General features: G+C 41.7%; 1 protein-coding gene across 1 annotated transcript in view; it reads right to left on the bottom strand.

Annotated features, from left to right (window-relative positions):
- spidr (scaffold protein involved in DNA repair) overlaps window positions 1–20469 on the bottom strand; it is a 28067-nt gene that overhangs the window by 1139 nt on the left and 6459 nt on the right. Inside the window, exons 8-19 of the mRNA XM_070844507.1 lie at window positions 19180–19399; window positions 14922–15126; window positions 13628–13872; window positions 7553–7711; window positions 4769–4856; window positions 3887–4027; window positions 3711–3773; window positions 3001–3199; window positions 2326–2520; window positions 971–1064; window positions 765–876; window positions 15–71 (exon numbers count right to left, since the gene is read on the bottom strand). Of these exons, the coding sequence (XP_070700608.1) occupies window positions 15–71; window positions 765–876; window positions 971–1064; window positions 2326–2520; window positions 3001–3199; window positions 3711–3773; window positions 3887–4027; window positions 4769–4856; window positions 7553–7711; window positions 13628–13872; window positions 14922–15126; window positions 19180–19399 (1778 nt within the window). The remainder of the gene's footprint in view (window positions 1–14; window positions 72–764; window positions 877–970; window positions 1065–2325; window positions 2521–3000; window positions 3200–3710; window positions 3774–3886; window positions 4028–4768; window positions 4857–7552; window positions 7712–13627; window positions 13873–14921; window positions 15127–19179; window positions 19400–20469) is intronic.

Raw genomic sequence — 20469 nt, 5'->3', positions numbered from 1 at the left:
AGAGGCGGACATACCTCGTTACCCTCCAGTGCTGCAGCGTTAAGGATGGACATGATTGTCTTTTGCTGCAGCTGTCGGAGAGATGAATAGGTGTGGAGCCTTTAATGTCTTTTTAATAATTAATAGACAATTAATAGTTTGGGGAAAAATGCTTATTCACTCTCTTGCCAAGAATTAGATGAGAAGATCAATATCACTCTCCTGTCTGTACGGTGAATATTCAATTCAATTCAATTTTATTTGTATAGCCCAATATCACAACAGAGTGTCTCATAGTGCTTTACAAAGTTCACTGAAAGCAAGCGAACAAACATGACGTTACAACCGGTGGCCGGTGAGGTAAGCTTACAAAAAAAGACTAAAAACGTTTTTTGGGCGGGTCCGCGGTGCACCGAGACAATAAACTAATTGCCTGAACACGAAGCCCCCCCACATGGCAAACCCCAATGGAACTCCTGCTGGTAGACGTGGTTTTTTCAATCTCTGGATAGAACCAGGCTAGCTGTTTCCCTCCGTTTACAGTCTTTGTGCTAAGCTAAGCTAACTGGCTGCTGTTTCCAGTTTATTATTTTACCCTACAAAGCCATGAGAGTGGAATCAATCTTCTCATCTCATTCTGCAAGAAAGCAAACAAGACTGAAATATTCTTCTTAATAAAGGTCTCTTACACAGTGTAAAACATAATGATTGTCAGAGCTTGATTCACCGTACAGTGGACATCAAAATATTGTTATTGACATCCAAATTTAAAATGTTGTTCTCACCTTCACCTTCAAAGTGCAGTTACTTATTGAACAACTCAGGAAAACTTCCATCTGAATCCTCATGTCCGGCTTGTCCACCACTGACTTGCAAGGAACACAAAGGAAGTTTTGACTAAAGAGAGAAAACAAATAAAAATAAAGAAAATTAAGTTATATTTGCCATGATGTACAGCGTTAAGCCTGTCTGATTAAACTCGAGAACTTACGGTCTTTCAGACAACATCTCTAAGTTGTCACTCCCACAGTGGTTGCAGGCAGGCCAGGAATAAGCAGTTTTCTCATCCACGCCAACTATCACCCCTGCAGAGAGAAATTAAAATCGATAAAAAGTGATATTAACACACAAAATCATCTTGTGGGAAACATCTGTGCACACTGAACCTTTCTGCACGGCTCTAGTTTTTACTCTCCATTGACAACAAGCTTATTTCTATGATTACTTTTATTTACATAAACGCATGGATGCCAAAGGGAAAACAACTCAAAGAAACACAGATAAATGATATACCCATATGTTTCAACGTGTGTGTATGTTTGTGACAGGGTGCAAGAGATAAACACATCCCTTTCATTTTTATCTTAGATCGAAGTGATAAAGGCAGCGGAGTACTCCCTGCCTAAACACCATCTCACTTAACAACCAGAGCTGCTGCCCCACAAACACGGGGCCTTAAATAAGATACTGAAATGAACACTGATAAATCGTTCTCGTATGTTCCGGTCCGAGACGTTTTCCACTGGTAATTTCCAGAAGATAGTATTCGCACATGAGCGCAAAAGATAATAAGTTTGTTTTATTTTTTTTCAGCCACCTGACCAAACATGTACGGCCAGAGGGGCCCAAAGCAAGAGGGTTCACAGTTTGATCTTTACCCTCAACTGTGACACGAAGTCGACAGATGCAGATTATTATCTGATTTGCGCTGCTCTTTTCTGCACCACATTGACACCACATTGACATAACGGAAAACAAAGTAGTACTTTACTAATGATTTATTATTTGGCTGATACTTAAAGCACATGAGGTTGGTAACAGCAGCAAAACGGGTTTTCTATATTTTAAGTTGCAAACAGTTAAGTTTCTTCAACATGTATGTAGTTGTGGTGATCATATCTGATGCTAGCAAACAGCACAAGGCTTAGACACATGCGCACTGACTGTGTGTAGTAGAGATTTGGGGGAAACAACGCCCTGTTCCTTCAAAGTGCAACTTATTTTCACAACATCATCACACCATCATCTGAAATTTAAAGCCGTATGGGGAGCAGGCATGTTAATTTCACTGCAAAATGACATGGGAATTTACACAAATCCAGCACAAAAATTTCATGTGATCACGTCCCAAACAAAGACAGCCTGAGGACGCTGAATAACAAACAGCAGAGAGCGGTGCCTAAAAGCCACATTAAGGCCTTTTGCTGAGCTGTAAACTTCATTGTGAAAAAAAAAGTGGTTTTCTTCCCCCAACAAAACAACACATAGGGCAGGTTCTGCAGGGATAACGTCAGATGAGGCGAGCTGCGGAGAAACCGCAGGGCTCGGTGAGAGGGAGAAACTGACCGGTGAGAGAGCAGAGGGAGTTGGGCGTGATCTCAGGACTCAGGGGATCCAGTCTCACAGGTTGGGGCAGGGTCTTTGCTTGGGGCGCAGACAGCGACTGGGAGAGCGACTCTGGCCTGGATGAGGACTCTAGGTTGCCCCCAGGATCCGCAGAGCACATCTCAACGACTGACTGCTCCACACACAGGAGAACGCCTAGATTTGGACATTTTAAAACCTTTATTACAGAGGAAATATGCAGTAACAATTGAGAGTACTGACTGCACAAAGCTTACTCTGAATTACTCAGAATGTTTACTGCAGTAAAAGTACCAGTACAACAATGTAAACATATTTCATTACAAGTAAGAATACTTCCCTAATTAAGTGAAATCTTTAATTCAGGACTTGCTCATTGTTGTATTGGTACTTTTATTTATCTATTCACCGCTGCAAGTAAAGAGTAACTGTCAGGTAAATATGGTGGGGTAAAAAGTACAATATTTCCCCCAGAAATGTTATAAAGTAGCAGTGGAAATACTCCACTAAAGTACATACACCTCACGATTGTGCTTGTGAGAATGTAGATATTTATTTTCCACCACTGTTAGAGTGACATGTGCACTCAGACGTATATGATAAAGTCCGTTACGGCACAGTGGTTGAACGGCATGTCAGGTGAAAATAAAGCTCTACCATGTTCTTTGATGGCATCTGTGAATGACATGCAACAGGCAGCGGGGGAATTTAGTGCTTCGAGGACAGAGGAAGTGAGCACGCAGGAAGTGTTCACACACAGGGCCACCGTTCGCCTGCACGGTCTCTCCGGCTGCTCCTCCTGAAGGCTGGGGTCTGTCAGCACCCACCAAACCTCACCCTGGCCTACATCACTGCTCTGAAACAGAAACAGAAAGGCAGACAAAGATGGAAAAGGAGCAGAATTACTTAGAAATAGACGCACAGAATGACCCAGAAAGAGGCAGCTTAAAGGAAATATCACACAGCAAAAGCTTACACAGCACAAGTTAGATGCAAATTGTCATTTCTGTCTGAGAATCACCTGAAAGCAGCTTTCATGGGATTATTTATTCAGCAGTGTGGGTTACTTTAACAGCAACTTTAAAAAGTGTATCCGCTTCAGTGGTGTGAGTGAGTGGCAAAGTCCACCACTCTGTTCTGAGCTGCTATCTCATCTTGGTCAAAGTTTAAAGGTCTCACCAATCAATGGTGAAGAACGGCTGGACCACAGCGATATGAACGCTACTCTCTACGTCAGAGCTCAATCTTATCTGTTTGCTGGTTCAACTGAGCTCAAAAGGATGACTGAAAAGCTATACAAGACACATTGTTTATTACGTTCTTCTGACTTAAGTCAAATACAGCCAGTGTTTCAAAGAGAGAAGTACCTGCATTATTCTCTTGTATATAACAGTGGCAACAAAACTGCAGCGGCAGGTTTTTATCTCACTCTGGAAAAGAAGGAAAAAATAACAAACAGGTTTGAGATAAACTTAATGATGATGACGTTATCAAGATGTGCAGAAAATGTTGAAAATTTCTGAGCGTGTGAGAAGCTGTTTACCTGCAGTATGTCTCGTAGGGTTCGTTGTGTGGGGGGAAGGTAAAGTGGGGACACAGTCTGCCCCTCCCTGAGTTCAACTGAGCTCTCCTGACCGGACAGCAGGTAGCAGAAACTCGGAGCTGGACCTGCAGGTCGGCTTTCCTATGAAAACAAGAAATGTTTGAATAACATCTTCACTGCTAAGAAAATATATCTATTCATTGAATCCAACTTTCTCATCAATGATAACTATGCTCAAAATAAGTTATTTTTCCTCAGATGTTTACACACATAACATACTTTTCTATTTCTATGAACTTGTTTTCTTTCTTTCAGTTTTGTTACTGAATGGGTGAAAATGTTTTCTTCTTCTATTCTTCTTCTTCTTCTATTTCAGTCAGGCTGAATGAATCACGCAAAACCAGTAGCAATGGTAATTCAGTTTGATTATCAGGATAAAACAGTATTCCCTATTCAAATGGATGTGACTACATTCCTATTAGAGCTAAGGGGACTGGTAAATAGACTGATTGGCTGACTGACTATTCTAATAGTCATCATTTAAGTAATTTTTGGGGGGGCCAAAAAGGTCAAACATTCTCCAGTTATAGCTTCTAAACTGAGATGATTTGATGCTTTTCTTTGTCTTATGTGATAATAAACTGAATACCTTTAGGGTGTGAGCTCAGGGTTTTGGTTGGACAAAATGAGAATGAGCTTTTTTCACTATTTTCTTGTGGTTTTATAGACCAAACAATTAGTCAGTCAGGAAAACAGTTGGCAGACTAATTGGTAATGAAAATAAGAATTCACGTCAGCTCCAATTCCTTTAAAAAAAGAAGAGAATATGTTCCCAAACCAAACCCTCGCTTGGTGAAGGTTCCTGCTGTGGTAGGAACTTACACTGGATGTATTGGGTGTGTTTCCGTGATCTTTAAGAGGCATCACTGGGGGCCACAGACTGTCTATCAAGCTGAAAAGCTTGGTGCGCCTGAGAGGGAGACACAAAAAAAAAGGGAACAAAGAGAGTAAGGAGGGGGGCACTGAAAAGGGGGGAGGAAGGAGGAGAAACTAGTGAATAAGGGACTTTAATGGGAAGATAGAGCCTTCACAGCCAGTTTCACTTCCACTGAAATGTGAATCTGTTAAGACAGAGCTTGTTTCAACGTCACCCAGAATTAACAGAGTGCATGCTTGGGCTGGCAGAGCAGAGACATACAAAACAGTTTTTACAAGCAGGGTTTGAGATACTAAACGGTGGGAAAGAGTTCACACCCTTTGTAAATCACGATGTCATTGTAGTGCAAAAACAACATGGCTTAGAAAACTGATTACAAGTGATTGTAATGGCAAAATTTCTACTGCACGATGACATTTGCCTTCTTTCACCACATTCTTAATCTCAGCAATGACAGATTTTAAATATGAACGTACACGACACGTTGTTTTATTTACGTCAAACTGATGCTGGGAATAACACTTAAATAATTAAAGGGAAAAAACTACAAGTAGCGACTCCAAACGGACACGTCAGTCTCTTGATTCATCGTCTCTCTTCTAAGAAGCACTTGCTGATTTCTAGGTGGCCGGTCAGTGTTACTGTGTGTGTGTGCCGTCATATCAGCCTGTGGTTAACAACCTGTTAGTCAGGCTGTAATCACAGGGTTTCTTTGTGTGGAACTGGTTCTGCAGCCCATTCAAGTCCAGTGAGGCTTACTCAAGGATGAGTAACAACAAAACTAACAAGACTCAGTCTACTCACGGTGATCTTGTGAGCTTATATATTTGTGCAGCAAACATTAATGCACCTTTTAGATATGGGCTTAAAACAAAAGAGACTTTTCTGCTTTTCAGGCTGTGGCTCCTAAATTTTGGGAACTCTCTCCCCTTGAACTCGGTGAACACCTTCAAAAAGCAGCTATTTCTCTTGTGTTATGTTTGTATGTGTGCTGGCTGCTTTACACAATTGCAGCTCTAAAGCTACTTCTGTAATGCTTTAAGGTACATCTGTAGATTGTGATACGTCACATTTCTGACACCATTGTTGTTTATCAGACTATAGTATGACTTTTCATTTTCTTTTTATTTGGCATACATCCAAGAACAGGCAACGTTCCTGTGAAAATAGCTCCTTACTATAAGGACTATATTGACAGGACTTGGCACTCCCACGCCCCTCCAAGAGTAATACTGTCAAAGAAATGGTTCGACATGTTGGGGAAATTCACCTATAATCCTCTCTGCTGATGGTTAGAGGAGAATATCGATACAAATTTTATCTGTCTGTATTTTTGTCTGTTTGTTAAATGTGACACTACAGTGAGTCACCAGTCTTTAGGCACAAGGACTGGTGAACCGTCTAGCCTGGCTCTGTCCAAAGGTAACAAAATCCACCTACAAGCACTTCTAAAGCTCACTAATTAACACAGTATATCTCACTAGTTTAATCCCTACAGGAAAAAAACTTGCAAAAACAGCACACTGTGGTTTAACAGTTAATGCCAAACTATTTCTTGACCAGCCAGAGACTTCCTGGAGTCTTGTCGTCACAGTGAGGGTGTTTTCAATGCTTTATTGGACAGGACAATGGGCCAATGCGGTAAAGACAAAGCCATGATGGTACGCGCTCTACCAGGTGAGCCACTGGGGCGCCCCGGTTACAGTGAGGTTAATCAGTGAGCCTTAGAGGGGCTGGAGAGTTGGTTTTTTTTACCTTCTGACAGAGCCAGGTTAGCCGTTTCCTCTGCAGCCAATCCTGATGCTAAGCTAAGATAAGCTAAGCTAATACTCTCCTGGCTTTAGCTTAGTATTTATCATACAAATATGAGAGTGGTATCAATCTTCTCATCTCAGCAAAAAAGCAAATGAGTGTATTCCCCAAAATCTCAAACTACTCCTTTGAGGTATAAATCATTTTGGTATGCTTAGAAGTCCAATGTTTACTGGTTCTAAGAAACTGGGAAAAAATGAATGCCTAATTTATCCCAACTAGGTCCACGTGTTTTTCCGCTTGAGCTAATACGACGGCGCACGTGTGAGCACTGAAGATAGGCCATCCATCACGGTGCGACCGCAGACAAGCTCCAGAGACATTATAGGCTGTGGCGGTATTGAAAATGCCAAGGATGTAAACATACCCCCAGCTGGTCTCTGAATGTTCCCATGTCAGTTCTTCTAACTGCTTCTAATCTGGGATCCTGACTATGGAAACTCACAGGGGACACAGAGCGTGGACCTCGGTATCACTTTACATGTAAACACAGCTTCACTGCCGGCAGGACAAACGTAATCAGGTTCATGTGAGCTGCAGACATGATATTCTAAATGTATTGTAAATATGGGTGTTAATGTTTGAGAAAGGCATTCAAGGATAAAAATGGGGAATTTGTTGTGTTTTATATGATTGGAAATTCACACACAAGGCACTAAAACCGATATTCACATGTGTGATGATTTAGCTCGAGGCTCAGAGGCTCTCTTCATATCAGGACCTATCTATCACAGGCATTTAACCCAGGGCTGTTGTCCCAGATGGTTAAGGAGCGAGATAAGATAACCTTGCGTATAGCACAAATCCATATCGCAAACTGGTGCTGGTCACAGGTTGAAGTTTACCCATGGCTGCTAATCAGGTGAAAAGCTACCCAGGCTCAGAGGGGTGGGCACAGAGGAGAGTGCGAGTCTCACCTTTCTCGGGTGACCCGCTGCACCACTTTAATGCCTCTCAGCACACAGTTACGACCCTGCCACATGTGGTGGTACTGGTGGACGTCGTCCTTGCAGGACAGGAGGTGGAGGTGGACCACGCTGAACATCCCGTAGTTGTCCTGGACAAGCACACAGAGTCTGGAACAAAAAAAAAAACAACAAGAAAACAAAACACAGACTTGATTGAAAAGGCCACTGCAAAACATTGGCTTCAGAAAAACGGTCCCACTGCTGGCCTCCTTGTCATAACTGTGTAAGACCTTCATCTTCTAGAACAGACTACCCACTACATACAACTCCAAAAAGAATAGGGGAAAAGACAGCAGGGAAAATGGTGCGTTTATATAGCCAATGAAACAAATCTTTCATAATCATTGTATGTACTGTAAGAAATATTTTATCTGAAGTTTTCCTTGCTTTACTGATCATCCCTAACCTGATGCACCAGATGGTTTGTTGCACACAACCATCTGGGAAGTCATCTGAGGAAACTGTTTCTAAAAGGGCATGTTCAAAAAACACTTGGCAGGTGATTGGATGAACCATCTGTCCATCACGGTCTAACATGAGCTCACAGATCAGCGAACCATGTAATGTGGTTAAAGCTCTGGCCAAGGCCAATCTGGACAAGTGCCGTTTCTTCTTCTTTCAATGAAGAAACCATCACCAGTTCATGTATAACTTATGTTTTACAGAGCCTCTTTAAGAGCCACCATTATTGTTTTTGAGCAAAGAGTTGCTTCTCGCTGTCCTCACACCTAAACCCTGACGCTGATTGGTCTGAACTGCTGTGGTTCGGCCACAAACAAATAACTTGGACAGCCTGGAGAGGGGAATATTCGCATGCTGGTGATCATGTGAATCCAGCTGCAAGGTGACGTCATCCCATGACCTCAAATTCGTTTGCCTTTTTATCTTGTTTCCCATTTGTTTTTTAGTTCATCACCATCATCATCACCATCATGTGAAAAATGCACGTGTTAAAAAACATAATATTTAAATCGTCCAAGTTTTAATCCCATCTCCCTGTGATAATTCTTCAGGTGTCTCCTGCTAAATGCTGCCTCTGTTCACAGCAGTACATTGCTTAGCTTCTGTGTACCGACTCCTCTCTGCTTCTCTAAATTGAGGCATGCCGGCTGCAATCTACTGTAAGTAATACAATGATTATGGATAAGTACCTCATACGACCCCACTTCAAAAAATCTGAACTATCCCTTTAAGGCTTAGTACTGACATTTGGAAGTGTTAATGCTGGTGGCTGGTTTAACAGGCCGCTGCAGACAGAAGAGACCTTTGGCCTACAAAGTTGTGCGGCAGTAAAGTGGCGTGTATTCCTGCACTCTGCTGTTCCCAGTGAGTGGGAACTGCTATAGGCTCCAGTATCTCAGTCAGTCAAGCCCAGACACAGCCCTGTACCAGCCCTGAGAGTAAACAGTAGAGTTCATATCCCCTGGTTAGACAAGCAACGGCCAGGGAAGAAGAGGAGGAGGAGGAGGAAGAAAAAAAAAAAAGAACAGGGAAGAGAGAGGACTGTCAGCGGGCCCATCATGCATGTACATGCATGCGCACATCCCAGACATTGTGAAAGTTTTGAGACCATTTTCAACCACCTGATTGGGCCTATAAATGTCTTCTGTTGGTAAACATAGGGTCTGTCTGTGTTTACTCTGAGAGACCTGGAAATAGATATCTAAATAACATTCCTGACATGGCTTTTGGTGGTGTAGGGCGATGTTGTAACCAAGATTATTCTCAGTTGTTTGCTTTACTCACAATCCAAAATCAGACCTAAACTACATCTCGTTAAAACCACGAGGCATGTTAAACATAGGAAAGTGAGACAAATAATGTTTTCTGTAGGTTTTGAGTTTATGGAGCTTTAAACATGAATGCAAAGGTTCAAAATGTGGAGCAAAATGAACAGATGCAAGTCCAAAGCAATGAATTTATCAAAGCAAGTATACATTTTTTAGTCAGACAAGAAAATGCTTCAGGAAAAATTCCTGAAATGCAAACACCTTGGCATTTTTTCAAAACATACAAATCAAACGTACTACTGTTGCTGTGAGCCTACTGTTCAACGATGAACCCTGCCATTGTTCACACTGCATTCAGTCAAGTATGTCACAAATATATAGTTTGAGAACATTTGCTGAAGAAAAAACAAAAGTCAAACAGGAGGCAATACTGCATTTGCTGGGGACTACTTTTAGAAGTGGATTAATACACATTTGGTGCTCTAGTTAGTATTTTCAGCAGCAAGATTGTGTTTGTGGGGTCGACTCAAATGATCTACGGTGTTTATGCTTGGTGTAATGAAGAAACATGTGACCCAGTGCAGCTGTGTGACTCATTGATCTGTTTACAATCACTTCTGGACAACAATGGGGGAGAGTTTAGGGTGATGAGGATACAGAGGAATAAGATATTTCAGCCTTCGGCTACACAATAAATACTTGTTAAAAAGACCAATTCAGAGTTTTTTTTTTTTCATGGGATTTGTTGACCATAACAAAAACTTCAGACACAGACTTCAGCTATGACATTGGCACAAAATATTATAAATAAATAAAAAGAAAGGCTGCTAAACTCTGTAATCTGTACTTAATCCTTACGTGTGAAACCATAAGGTCACAATAACTACTTTGTTTTATAAAATTGCACTAGGCTAAATCAATATTTGACTTTGCCTACAGTATGGGTACAGCTGCCAGGGTCAAATTTAGTAGCTCTCCTCTATATTCAGTTTCACTTTTAGTGGAGCTTGTCTGAACATGAAAAAAACTTGGTGTGAAATCTGATGTGACATTTGACAGACAGACAAGAAAAGGGTGATGAGACTCTTGGTGGTACCAGCTCGACATAAACAACCACCTCCCCATTCAGTCCCTCTTTTTAGCCGTTCGCAGCCCCACTTCCTCAACCAGCTACCCCTCACTCCCAAAAAACCCTCTGCCATTGGCCACTTTCAGTTACAGGCTGTTTTCAGGAATTTGTTTTTGCGAGCGATCACAGAATTCTCAGCAACACAGGTTTTCTTCCAGGAACTACGATCCGCTGAGCCTGTGCAAACACACACATGCTCCTTCACACACACACACACACACACAGTCACACTGTGTGCGCATGTAAAGCCCACGCACATTCACATTACTTGGCAGCAAACTGAGTAAGTGACCCACACATTAAGAATACAGCAGAGAGGCCTCATTGGTGGGGGGCGGACAGGCGGGATTCCTTCCTATGTGTTGTCCACCAATCAGTGCGGGCAGAGTGATAAACACGGTTGTAACAGGATCCTTGCAGCACATTGTGTTCCCTCTCCACCAAGAAAAAAAAAAACAAAAAAAACTAGCCTCTCTTCACTTCCTGCAAACAGTTAATCTTCTTGTTTATTCTACTCTGAATTTACGGGAACTTAACATCTTCTTCAGGCATAAATATCGTACTGGCGTCTCTCCCCTGTGTGTGTTAACATAGAAACAACAAAAGGATCAAATAAGCACGCTGACCAGGGGAGTGAGTCATACAGGCTGGGGACACAACATGAGAGGTACAAACTGTCCATGTCTTTATACAGAATGAGGCCAGTGGGCTGCGAAGTAAACTAACCTCCTCTCAACAGAGGAGCCATGCTCCTGGAAAAGTACTACAAGACAATGTTCAAAATGTTATTTCAGGGCAGCAATTCAAACCAAGAGTTGGAGAAGTGTTAGGCACTTTACTTTAGCACCTTATTACATTCTAGAAAACACAAAATGGTAAAAAAGACAGAAAATAAATTTAATACAAATTTAGGACTTTTTCAGATGTTTTCATGTTTCCAATGATTACAAGAAGCAGGCAGGGTCACCCAGATGTTCTGAGCTCTAGTCCTTGTGATAACCTGCTAACCTGTACCCCACCTCCATCATTTCACTGCCAGCCAAGCCTGTTGAATCTGGTCTGAGTTACAGAGAAACAGAGGGAAGGGCAGGAGGGTGTTTCCGGTCAGAGGGCGGCGTTTGTTTACCAGCCGCAGAAGCAGCATGGCAGGAGGAAGTGTCATATTACAACCAATGCTCATTTAGTCAGTTAGCTTGTCAGCTGAGCGGGGCTCTCCTCCCTTCGCCACAGAGTGCCCCTCGGCCTGCTCCACTCAGTGAAACCAATACTTTTCTTTTATTACTCAGCAAAGGATAAAAATGAGCCTGGGGAGGGGGGGGGGGCAGCTGAAGGTCAAATCAGATTGGCTTCAAATAGACCATTCACTGATTCATTAACTACAACAAGACCACTGGAGTAAACCTGTAAGTCATTTCAATGACGCACAAAGCTTTGAACAGCTCTCATTGCAAGTTTTTTAACAGGGGCCAACTATTGTTTCTGTACAGAAGACTGATAATTTGACATTATTAAAAGGTGCATTAATTAACATTTTTATATCAACGGCTCATTGTTTTGGTTTTACAGCCCACAACTTGACTGTTTTGGTTCACCCTACCACTCATCAGCAACTGTTTTCAGCAAAAAAAGGTCAGATAAACCCACCGCACACTGCAGCCCAGCACCAAACAGCTCACAGACAAAGTTAGTGATGAGCTGGTGAACACAGTGGAGCATTTAGCTGCTAAAGAGACATATTTCATTCAGTCGGAGGAGACCAAAAGCAGTGCTAAAAGGCGAGTTAACGTTACACTTAGATTAGCCAGGTGGCCAAAACACAAACGGATACTGCTGTTGTCCATGTCAGCTGAACGTGTAAATAAGCAACTGTTTGCTAACACTATCACCATAACAACTTTATAAGATGATAATATGATGACTATTTTCTTGTTTTATCTATGAAATATCAGATAAACAGTGAACTCACCTATAACCACTTTAAACCTTTATAAGAAGTACAAACACGTAACACTCAACCTGTAGTGTTTACAGCTTGAGGCTACACAACAGTACTCTTAACTTCTCAATTAAGTTAAAAAGAAAAAAAAAAAACGTAGTCAAGGTGGTGACCAAGGTAACAGAATCAGGGATTCATTCATGTTGCATTGTGCTTAACTGTAGTAGATCATGAAATGTCAGGTATGGGAATGGTCTGTAGATGCTTCCGTTCAGAATGAGACCAAACCTTTCTAAAGATGTCAGTGGTTGACTTGCGGCCCCTACCGTGCTCCTTGAGAGGAGTGAGGGATCGGCGTCAATAAAATCAGTTTTCATAACAGACACACAACCAGACACATCATCGCTTCCCAGACAGTTTACCACAGCTCAAATTGACATCTTCAAATGTCTTGTTTTGATGACCAATATTCAAAACAGTAAAAGATACTGAGTTTACTATCATGCATGACAAAGAAAGTCTAAATTCCTCACATGGGAAGCTGGAACCAGCATTTTTCTTAAGAAACCACAAATTATTATATAATGAAAAAAGCGAATCGCTTAATCGGCTCTATATATTTCATTCAATTAACCGTCAGACAAAGTAACCAAAGCTAAAACAAGTCTGACCCCACTCCAAACAACTGTGCATTGTTTGTAACGCTGAGACTGAGACACATGACATTTTTACAACCATATAAAATAAACTTGTGGTTTTCTTCAGAGCATTAATGTAATAGAAGCTGTTGCAAACCTGTTCCACCCTGCAGAGTGCGAGTCGGCACTGACTCAACTCTGGCTTGCTGGTGCACGACATTTTGAAAACATCATGCTGTCTTTCCTGAGAATTGGCCAGAGTCGCTCACAGAGTGGCTGGATTCAATTAGAAATGTTTGTGTCCTTTGTCAAACAATGCCATATGGCTGGAGACAGTGTGAGCAACTTTGTGGGGCCCGCTGCACTGTGAACAATAGCTCGACCGCTGAGACACACTGTGCCACCAAAATGAAGCATGCACGGCCTGGGACCAAGGAGACCAGCAGGCATTTTAAACGAAAAGACTAATTTATATCATGGGAGAGAAGCATGCAAAGCAGATATTTCCCTACTTCCCCTACTCTCTTTTGGCATCTAGTGGCAAACCAAAGGCCTCACGGGGCTGCCAATTACCGACTAGTCTATCAGTACCTTGTTTTGCTTTTTTCTGCAGGAGGAGGAGCTGAGGAAGACCTGGAGGGAACCCTGGACTTGATGATGGACACGGGAGAGCAGTCAGGGACGGGGATGGAGTAAACTCTCTGGACCACCACCTCCACGTCCTGCCCCACAGAGCCAGCCTGGCCAAGCCCTTCGATAGCTTCCAGGAGAGAAAGGCAGTGTCTGGTTAAAGCTCCTGAACCTCCAAAGCTACACGGAGCATCGGAGGTGGCAGCCTGAAGGGCGAGAAAGAGAGAAAAATGAGGCCGTACGCAACGTAAACGATGCATTACAGCGTAGAGCTGAGGCGACTAGTCAATTCAACAATTAGCTATCAGCAGTAAGTATTTTGTTGTGATTCACAACTTCAGCTTCTCAAATGTGAATAATTGCTTGGTTTCCTCCTTTTTTATGTTGAACATATAAAGGATCGATTGCTCCAGCTCTACATCATAACATAAGCTCACACTTTGTATCTACAGGACATATGCAAACAGTGCTGATTTCAGTTTATTTTATTCATATTTATTTATTGTCAACTAAAATCATGTGAGCAGTATTTCTCATAAAGATCAATTTCTCTTTACACTGCATTAGAAATCTGCTTTAAAGGGAGGGCATGGCTGATGGTGCCATGTTTTTCAGAAGTTACTATATTGCTGCAGAATGACTTAGTTAATTTATCTGTATTTGCTCGAAACAACCAGAGACTGAGATTTATGAAATAAATAATATACATGTAAAGGAGCCATTTATGATATATTTACAGTGGAGACTGAACGCACCTGTTACTGACTGATGTGGGCTGAATGCTCCAGTGAGACTATTTATTGTTCTATGTGTAAAAATACTGTGACGTGAAATCAATGAGCTAACACTGACAAACACGTTGTTTGCACAGTTGTACTTGTGATTTTACATGAATTAAGATGAATACATTTTGATGATTAAATTCATATTAAATGTGTAAAGAATACTAACAACTGCCTCCTAATGTGTGATCATTAAATTCAGTTTTTTTTTGCACACAAAACAACTAAACCACAGTAGAACCTCATGGCCAGTAGCCAAACTATGCTGCACACCATGTACTGAGGCTGTCACCAACAGCTGTGTTTATGTGCAGATTTATTGGACCTCTGTCATAGCATCTCAGTGTGCACTAAAGTCAATGAGAGTTTGTTTCATGTCCTATATGATTTATAATGTGCACGCAGCGCTAAATACAGTACAGTTTGAATTGGGAATTAAATCCAGTCACTTAGTGATATTGAAGCGTGCACACCTGTTTGGGATTGCTCTCCCGAGCGGTCCTGCATTCCTCCAGCAGTCCAAATGTTTTACACAGAGAATACGGCGTGCACCTTTTGGCTGAGAGCACGCCTCTAGGAAAGGACGTGTTGGCTGGTTTGGACGCAGAGTAGACTTTCTGGCTGAAGTGTGTGTTCAGAATAATATCACAGCTGAACCCCTCTATAGAAAGACTTTGCCTGCAAAGACATAAAGTTCATTAGTCTTGCATTCGGGGTATAGCTGTTGTTTCAGTGCTATTGTTGCTTTCTACACCTCAACTCTTTCTTATCAAACTGAGCAAAAGAATTAAGTTCAGAACCTCGAATTCACCACAAATTTAAACATATTTGAGGTGCAGAGCAATGATAATCAGTTTGTGTTGTGATTCTGTTGATAACGGATGCAGAAACAGTACATTAAATGGAAGGGATTATTGCACAAATGTAGGGGGGCGAGAGCTCGAGACTGAATGTCAAACTCAGATAAGGCACCAACCACCTCCACAGGTCTGATCACTTGGTACCACCCAGCAGACAGTATGAGTTCAAATATGTTCACCTCCTCCGAGGCAAGTCAACACACACAACGGATGCATTTGTCCTATTTTACTGAGGTAAAAAGGCACATTTTCCAAGTGAGCGAGGTTCTTAAAAGGCTACACCTGTCAGCGCTGCGCAGTTTGATTAAAACGCTTTCCAAATGTGACGTCAACAGTGGAAATATACTTCAACACCCGTCACAATCAGACAGACTGGGGCTTCGCTCATGAAAAACACAAAGTCAAATGCAAAGACTTTGTATGTGTGACGCTGAAGTGCTCTTGAACAAGAGTTTGATTTTACCGTTACAAGCTTAGATTTCACTCATCTGTGTGTGCCAAGAAGGAGAAGCCGAGCAATTCAAGTTAATCCAAGGAAAACTTATCGGACCAAGTGCTTCAGCTGATTAAAGTAAATGACACACACCTGAGTGGTACCGAGCCTGAGAATAAAACAAGTTGAATAATAACCAGATAATTATATGGCTCCTTTGAATTACGACTTCTCCACATGTGACATGGATAATGGTGCGATGATGGCTTATCACTGACTCAGAGCTGAGTGGAACTGCCGTACGTGTCACAGCTCGTCTCAGAACTGTGACGATAGTTGAACCACAGAAATCAAACACACAGATAAAGCGGGGAGAACAAAAACAACAATCCCAAACTGGATGTGCAATGAAAACAGGGAGGAAAAACCGCTTGTAGATTTTGGCGTTAGTTTTTTACACCGGATGCCCTTCCTGACAACCCTCGCCCATTTTTGGTAGCCGGGACTGGGAGGGAGTCGAACCCGGGTTCCCCAGGCCAATGGCATGCGCAATTATCCACTGTCCATTTATATTAATTAAATTTGATGAATTGCTGCACTTCAGTACAATTTTGAGGTCTTAATTTCCGTGACACTTGATCATTTGACTAATACTGCAATACTTTTCTGAGGGAAAAGCTCTTTCTACTCCACTATATTCATTTGACAGTATCAATGTAACAGCATAGCTATAGTTATTAGCTCCTTTTCAGATCAACATTTAATTTAAAACATATGATCAGCTCATAAAACATGTTGTGATGCTATACATTAAATTACCTCACAGGATGCAATCAAAAGTACTGATTAAATGCTGATGCATTTAATTTTAACATGACCTTATATTATTGTTATCATCAGTGTTGTCGTTGTTAAATATATTTTCTCATCTTCAACCATTTAATTTTATTTTTCTATTTTTATTGCCATCTCATTTTCTCATTTTTTGGTCCTGACACCTGCATCAGTACAAATTTCTTGTCCACACCTTCAGTGAATAAAATGTGAATCTGCATGAGTGCTCATACTTTTGATACTTTTTGCTGCCAAAACTTTTACTTAAGTAAAACATTGCACTGCATCACTGTTTGCCAAACATAATAGTGACTTCTCTCACCTATGAAAAATCATGATGAAGCATGATAGCGATGTTTATTGGTCTGGGCAGAGATCACTAATCAGCACAGACCATACAGTAAAGTTAGTAGAGCAGAACATTCTGTTCACGGGAACAGGTACAACGACTGCACAGGAAGTGTGACCCCATTGTGAGCAGGTGAGTGGGCCGCTGTCATCAACAGACAGGTAGCCGGGTTAAGGAGTGGCCCCGGCTGCTGGCGTCACAGCTCTTAAGTGAATAATCCCTGCAGGTATTTCCGCTCAGGCCTCGGCCCACTCACAACAAGGCGTGGGAGGTGGGAGGAGCCTACCTACTCACTGCAGGAATTATGGGGGAGGCTAACCTCTCCAGCGTCACACCGGAAACTGATAGGAAGAACAACGCACAAATGCTCTGAATTCTGGGTTTTTCCACTTTGGCCCGTTCTGTAGCTATAGAAGTTGGATAAATGAATATCTCTTCAGAGAATATCGAGCTTGTCATCTCTTTTTGGCTATGATTGTTCTGTTATGATTTAGGGACCTTTTATTGAGTTAGAATACTGAATGATTTAAAATGTAGACCAAATGTGGTAACTGCTGAAAACAATTTACACAAACAAAGAGGATTTAAAGATGCCTGTTCACATGAAAAATTATTCTTTGAAAGAGTAAGAGGGTGTGTTTGGTGGGGGCTCTACTTTATCTTGTGATTTCAGAAATAGACAGGGAAGGAGAGGTGCTAAAGCCAGAGATACTCTCAAACCACCATGTGTTTTCAATCTCAGCCCTTTGGCTCCCTCCACTCTCCGCTCCCAAATGCTCCAGAAAATAATCCTACTGTGTTTTTTCCCCGGCTTGCTGGAAATGACCTAACTACTGCCAGGAAGAGGAATGTGAAGCATTCCCTGGAGCTGTTTGTGACGTCAGAGCGCTGAGGAGGCCCCTGCGCTTCCGCCAGCTTGGATATTCCAGAGCACACTCAACCCAAACTCCCAACAGCTGGAGTCAACTGCTGCCTTGCTCCAACTCCAAAACAATCCCACACACACACACACACACACGCACACACACACACACACACACACACACTCCCCCTATAATCTCTACCCTGTGTGTGAGGGACGGTTCTTCACATCTGGGTCTTTGCAGCGTACTATTGTGAGCTGAGAACAGCACATTTTTAAACGTAAAACCCAAAATAATAACTAAATAATTTTCTATTGTTTGACTCGTGTAGTATTTTGTCTTTCAGTGTGACTCCTCAGCATTGTAGTGTGAGAACCTGTCACTCTTTGTTCTGCACTTAGTGAGTCAGTCTTGTGTTGTGTAACTGACTGTAACAGTGTCCTTTTTGTGTAGTTTTTGATCGCCTGCCAAGAGATGATTTAGTTAAAACTCAACCGCAAGAAGAAAAGGGTTTCGCTTAACGTCACAATATTCATTTGATTTCTGTCACCCTAGCCATTATCAGTGCTGTGTCAGATATAGGTAACGTGGTCAAACTGATTAAATCTTAGCCGAAACAACTAATCAATTAGTCAGTTTATAGAAAATATGCAGCTATTGTCAATTAAATCCCTTTTTCCTGCAATATCATTGTGAACTGAATATCTTTGGATTTTTGTTTCATTTTCAGTTTAATTAGTAATGAAAATAGTCAGCAGCTTGCAATTCATCTTGAATTGCAAAAAAACATTCAATGTGACGAATGATCCTTATTACTTTATTGATGATGATCCTTATTACTCCCTAAATCAATTTTCGGCAGTTGGTGCTTTACGGCTGACACTTTCAGATCGTGCTAATGGTTCTGCAGCACCAAATAGCCACCTCAAACTAACATGGGCACATTTTAAGGCACACAAAAACAACAATGTGTGTCTGCTATGGTTTTTCCATAAAAAGAGCCAATTATCAAGTTAAATTTGGAAGCATTTACTTATATCGTAGTCCATTCTATATATATAGTATATGGAAGTGTGTGGATAACACTTTGAATGAGTTGACCATGATTGGTTTCCAACCTAGTTGTGATTTGGGCTGCAACTGATGATTATTTTCATTATTGATTTATCTGTCCATTATTTTCAAGATTAATCGATGTGTTGTTTGTGCTTTAAAATGTCAGAAAATGTTAGTCATTATTTTAAAAAAGCCCAAAGTAACGTCCTCAGATGTGTTGTTTTGTCCGCAATCCAAAGATAACAAATGTACTATCTTAGATGAGTAAAGAAGACAAAACATGGTGACATTTGAGCAGCAGAAATCAGAACAGCGACATGTGCTGCGTCCTCTCACCATGGTGGGTAAATGTGGATGATATCTCTGGGTGCAGGGATCAGCTGGGCTGCGGTCTCTCTGTTGAATAACACCAGCACATGAGTTCTCTCCTCAGAGACAGGGTTACTGTGTTGGTGGCCCTCTCCGGGGGGCTGGTGGTGCTCACAGCGCGCCAGTTGCATGCTGCACTCCTCCTGAACCTCCAGCACCTCCAGCACGAGTACACCAGGCCTGTCCACTGGAGAGCAGAGCAACAACACAGATGTTGAGTGTGTGTCTGTTTCAGTGTGCGTGCCTGTGTGTGTGTGTGTGTGCGTACAGCATGTACTCATGCTCTCACGGACTCTTGCTCTCTGTGGGACTCATTATGCATTATGACAGTAATTCGTTTTTAGCAGCAGAACAATTCGCGCTGCATAACTGTAAAGCTGTTACTGACTCAGGCTGAGTTGGATATGAAACGCGGTTAATCCCACTGGGTGAGTGTGCAAATGTTTGGAGTTTTACCACATCGCTGATTGTGTTTTTGGCCTGAAGAATAAAGACGAGATAATCAAGAAACACAAATCAAGGCAATGCCCTGAAGCTATAAATCAAACAGAGATAAGAGAGCAACTGCAAGTAAAGTTTGTGTGCAAAGTTAATTGCGCTGAATTGTGAAAACTGCAGCATGACAGCACACAGTCAATGCACTTCAGTGTCTGCGTGCATTAACAATGCCTGAAAGTGGCCACAGGGGGAAATTTAATATGATAAGAGTAAATCATATCAAAGGGGGTCGCTAGAGAGCGATTAGGTTCTAACATGCATGTGTCCAAACATGAATGTTAAGTGCTTCATTTGTGCTCTGTGCATTGAAGTCCCAGAGTGCAAAATCATCACAATAACTGCAGGCAGCAGGCCAAAACTGAGATAATACTCAAGTTTTCCTCTTGACCTGTAAGGATCTGATAAGTCATAGGAAGAGCATTAAGTCTGGAAATAATTCAAGGCCTCCCACATGTGTGCATGTGAGTGCAAAAGTACTACAACAAAGAAAAACAGGTGTCCTATAACAGCACGATCCAGTGTTAGAATTGTTAAGACACTTGTGGCACAACTAAAAATGAATGAACACCTCCTGAAAAAGTCCAATTATGCACCAACTTCTTATTTTTTTAAATTTCCTGATGTTTTGAAAGTGCTAACATCAGATATTGAGTAGACTTAAGTTGATACAAACCTCCACGCTTTAACCCTCTGTTTAACTCTTTATACACTGAGGTCACCAAGCAATTGACTGACCACAAACTCTAAGCTAGATCAGGT

This window comes from Pempheris klunzingeri, chromosome 15 (assembly GCF_042242105.1).
Source record: "Pempheris klunzingeri isolate RE-2024b chromosome 15, fPemKlu1.hap1, whole genome shotgun sequence".
Classification (NCBI taxonomy): domain Eukaryota; kingdom Metazoa; phylum Chordata; class Actinopteri; order Acropomatiformes; family Pempheridae; genus Pempheris; species Pempheris klunzingeri.
The sequence above is the reverse complement of the archived record's forward strand: the minus strand, read 5'-3'. Positions and strand labels throughout refer to the sequence as shown.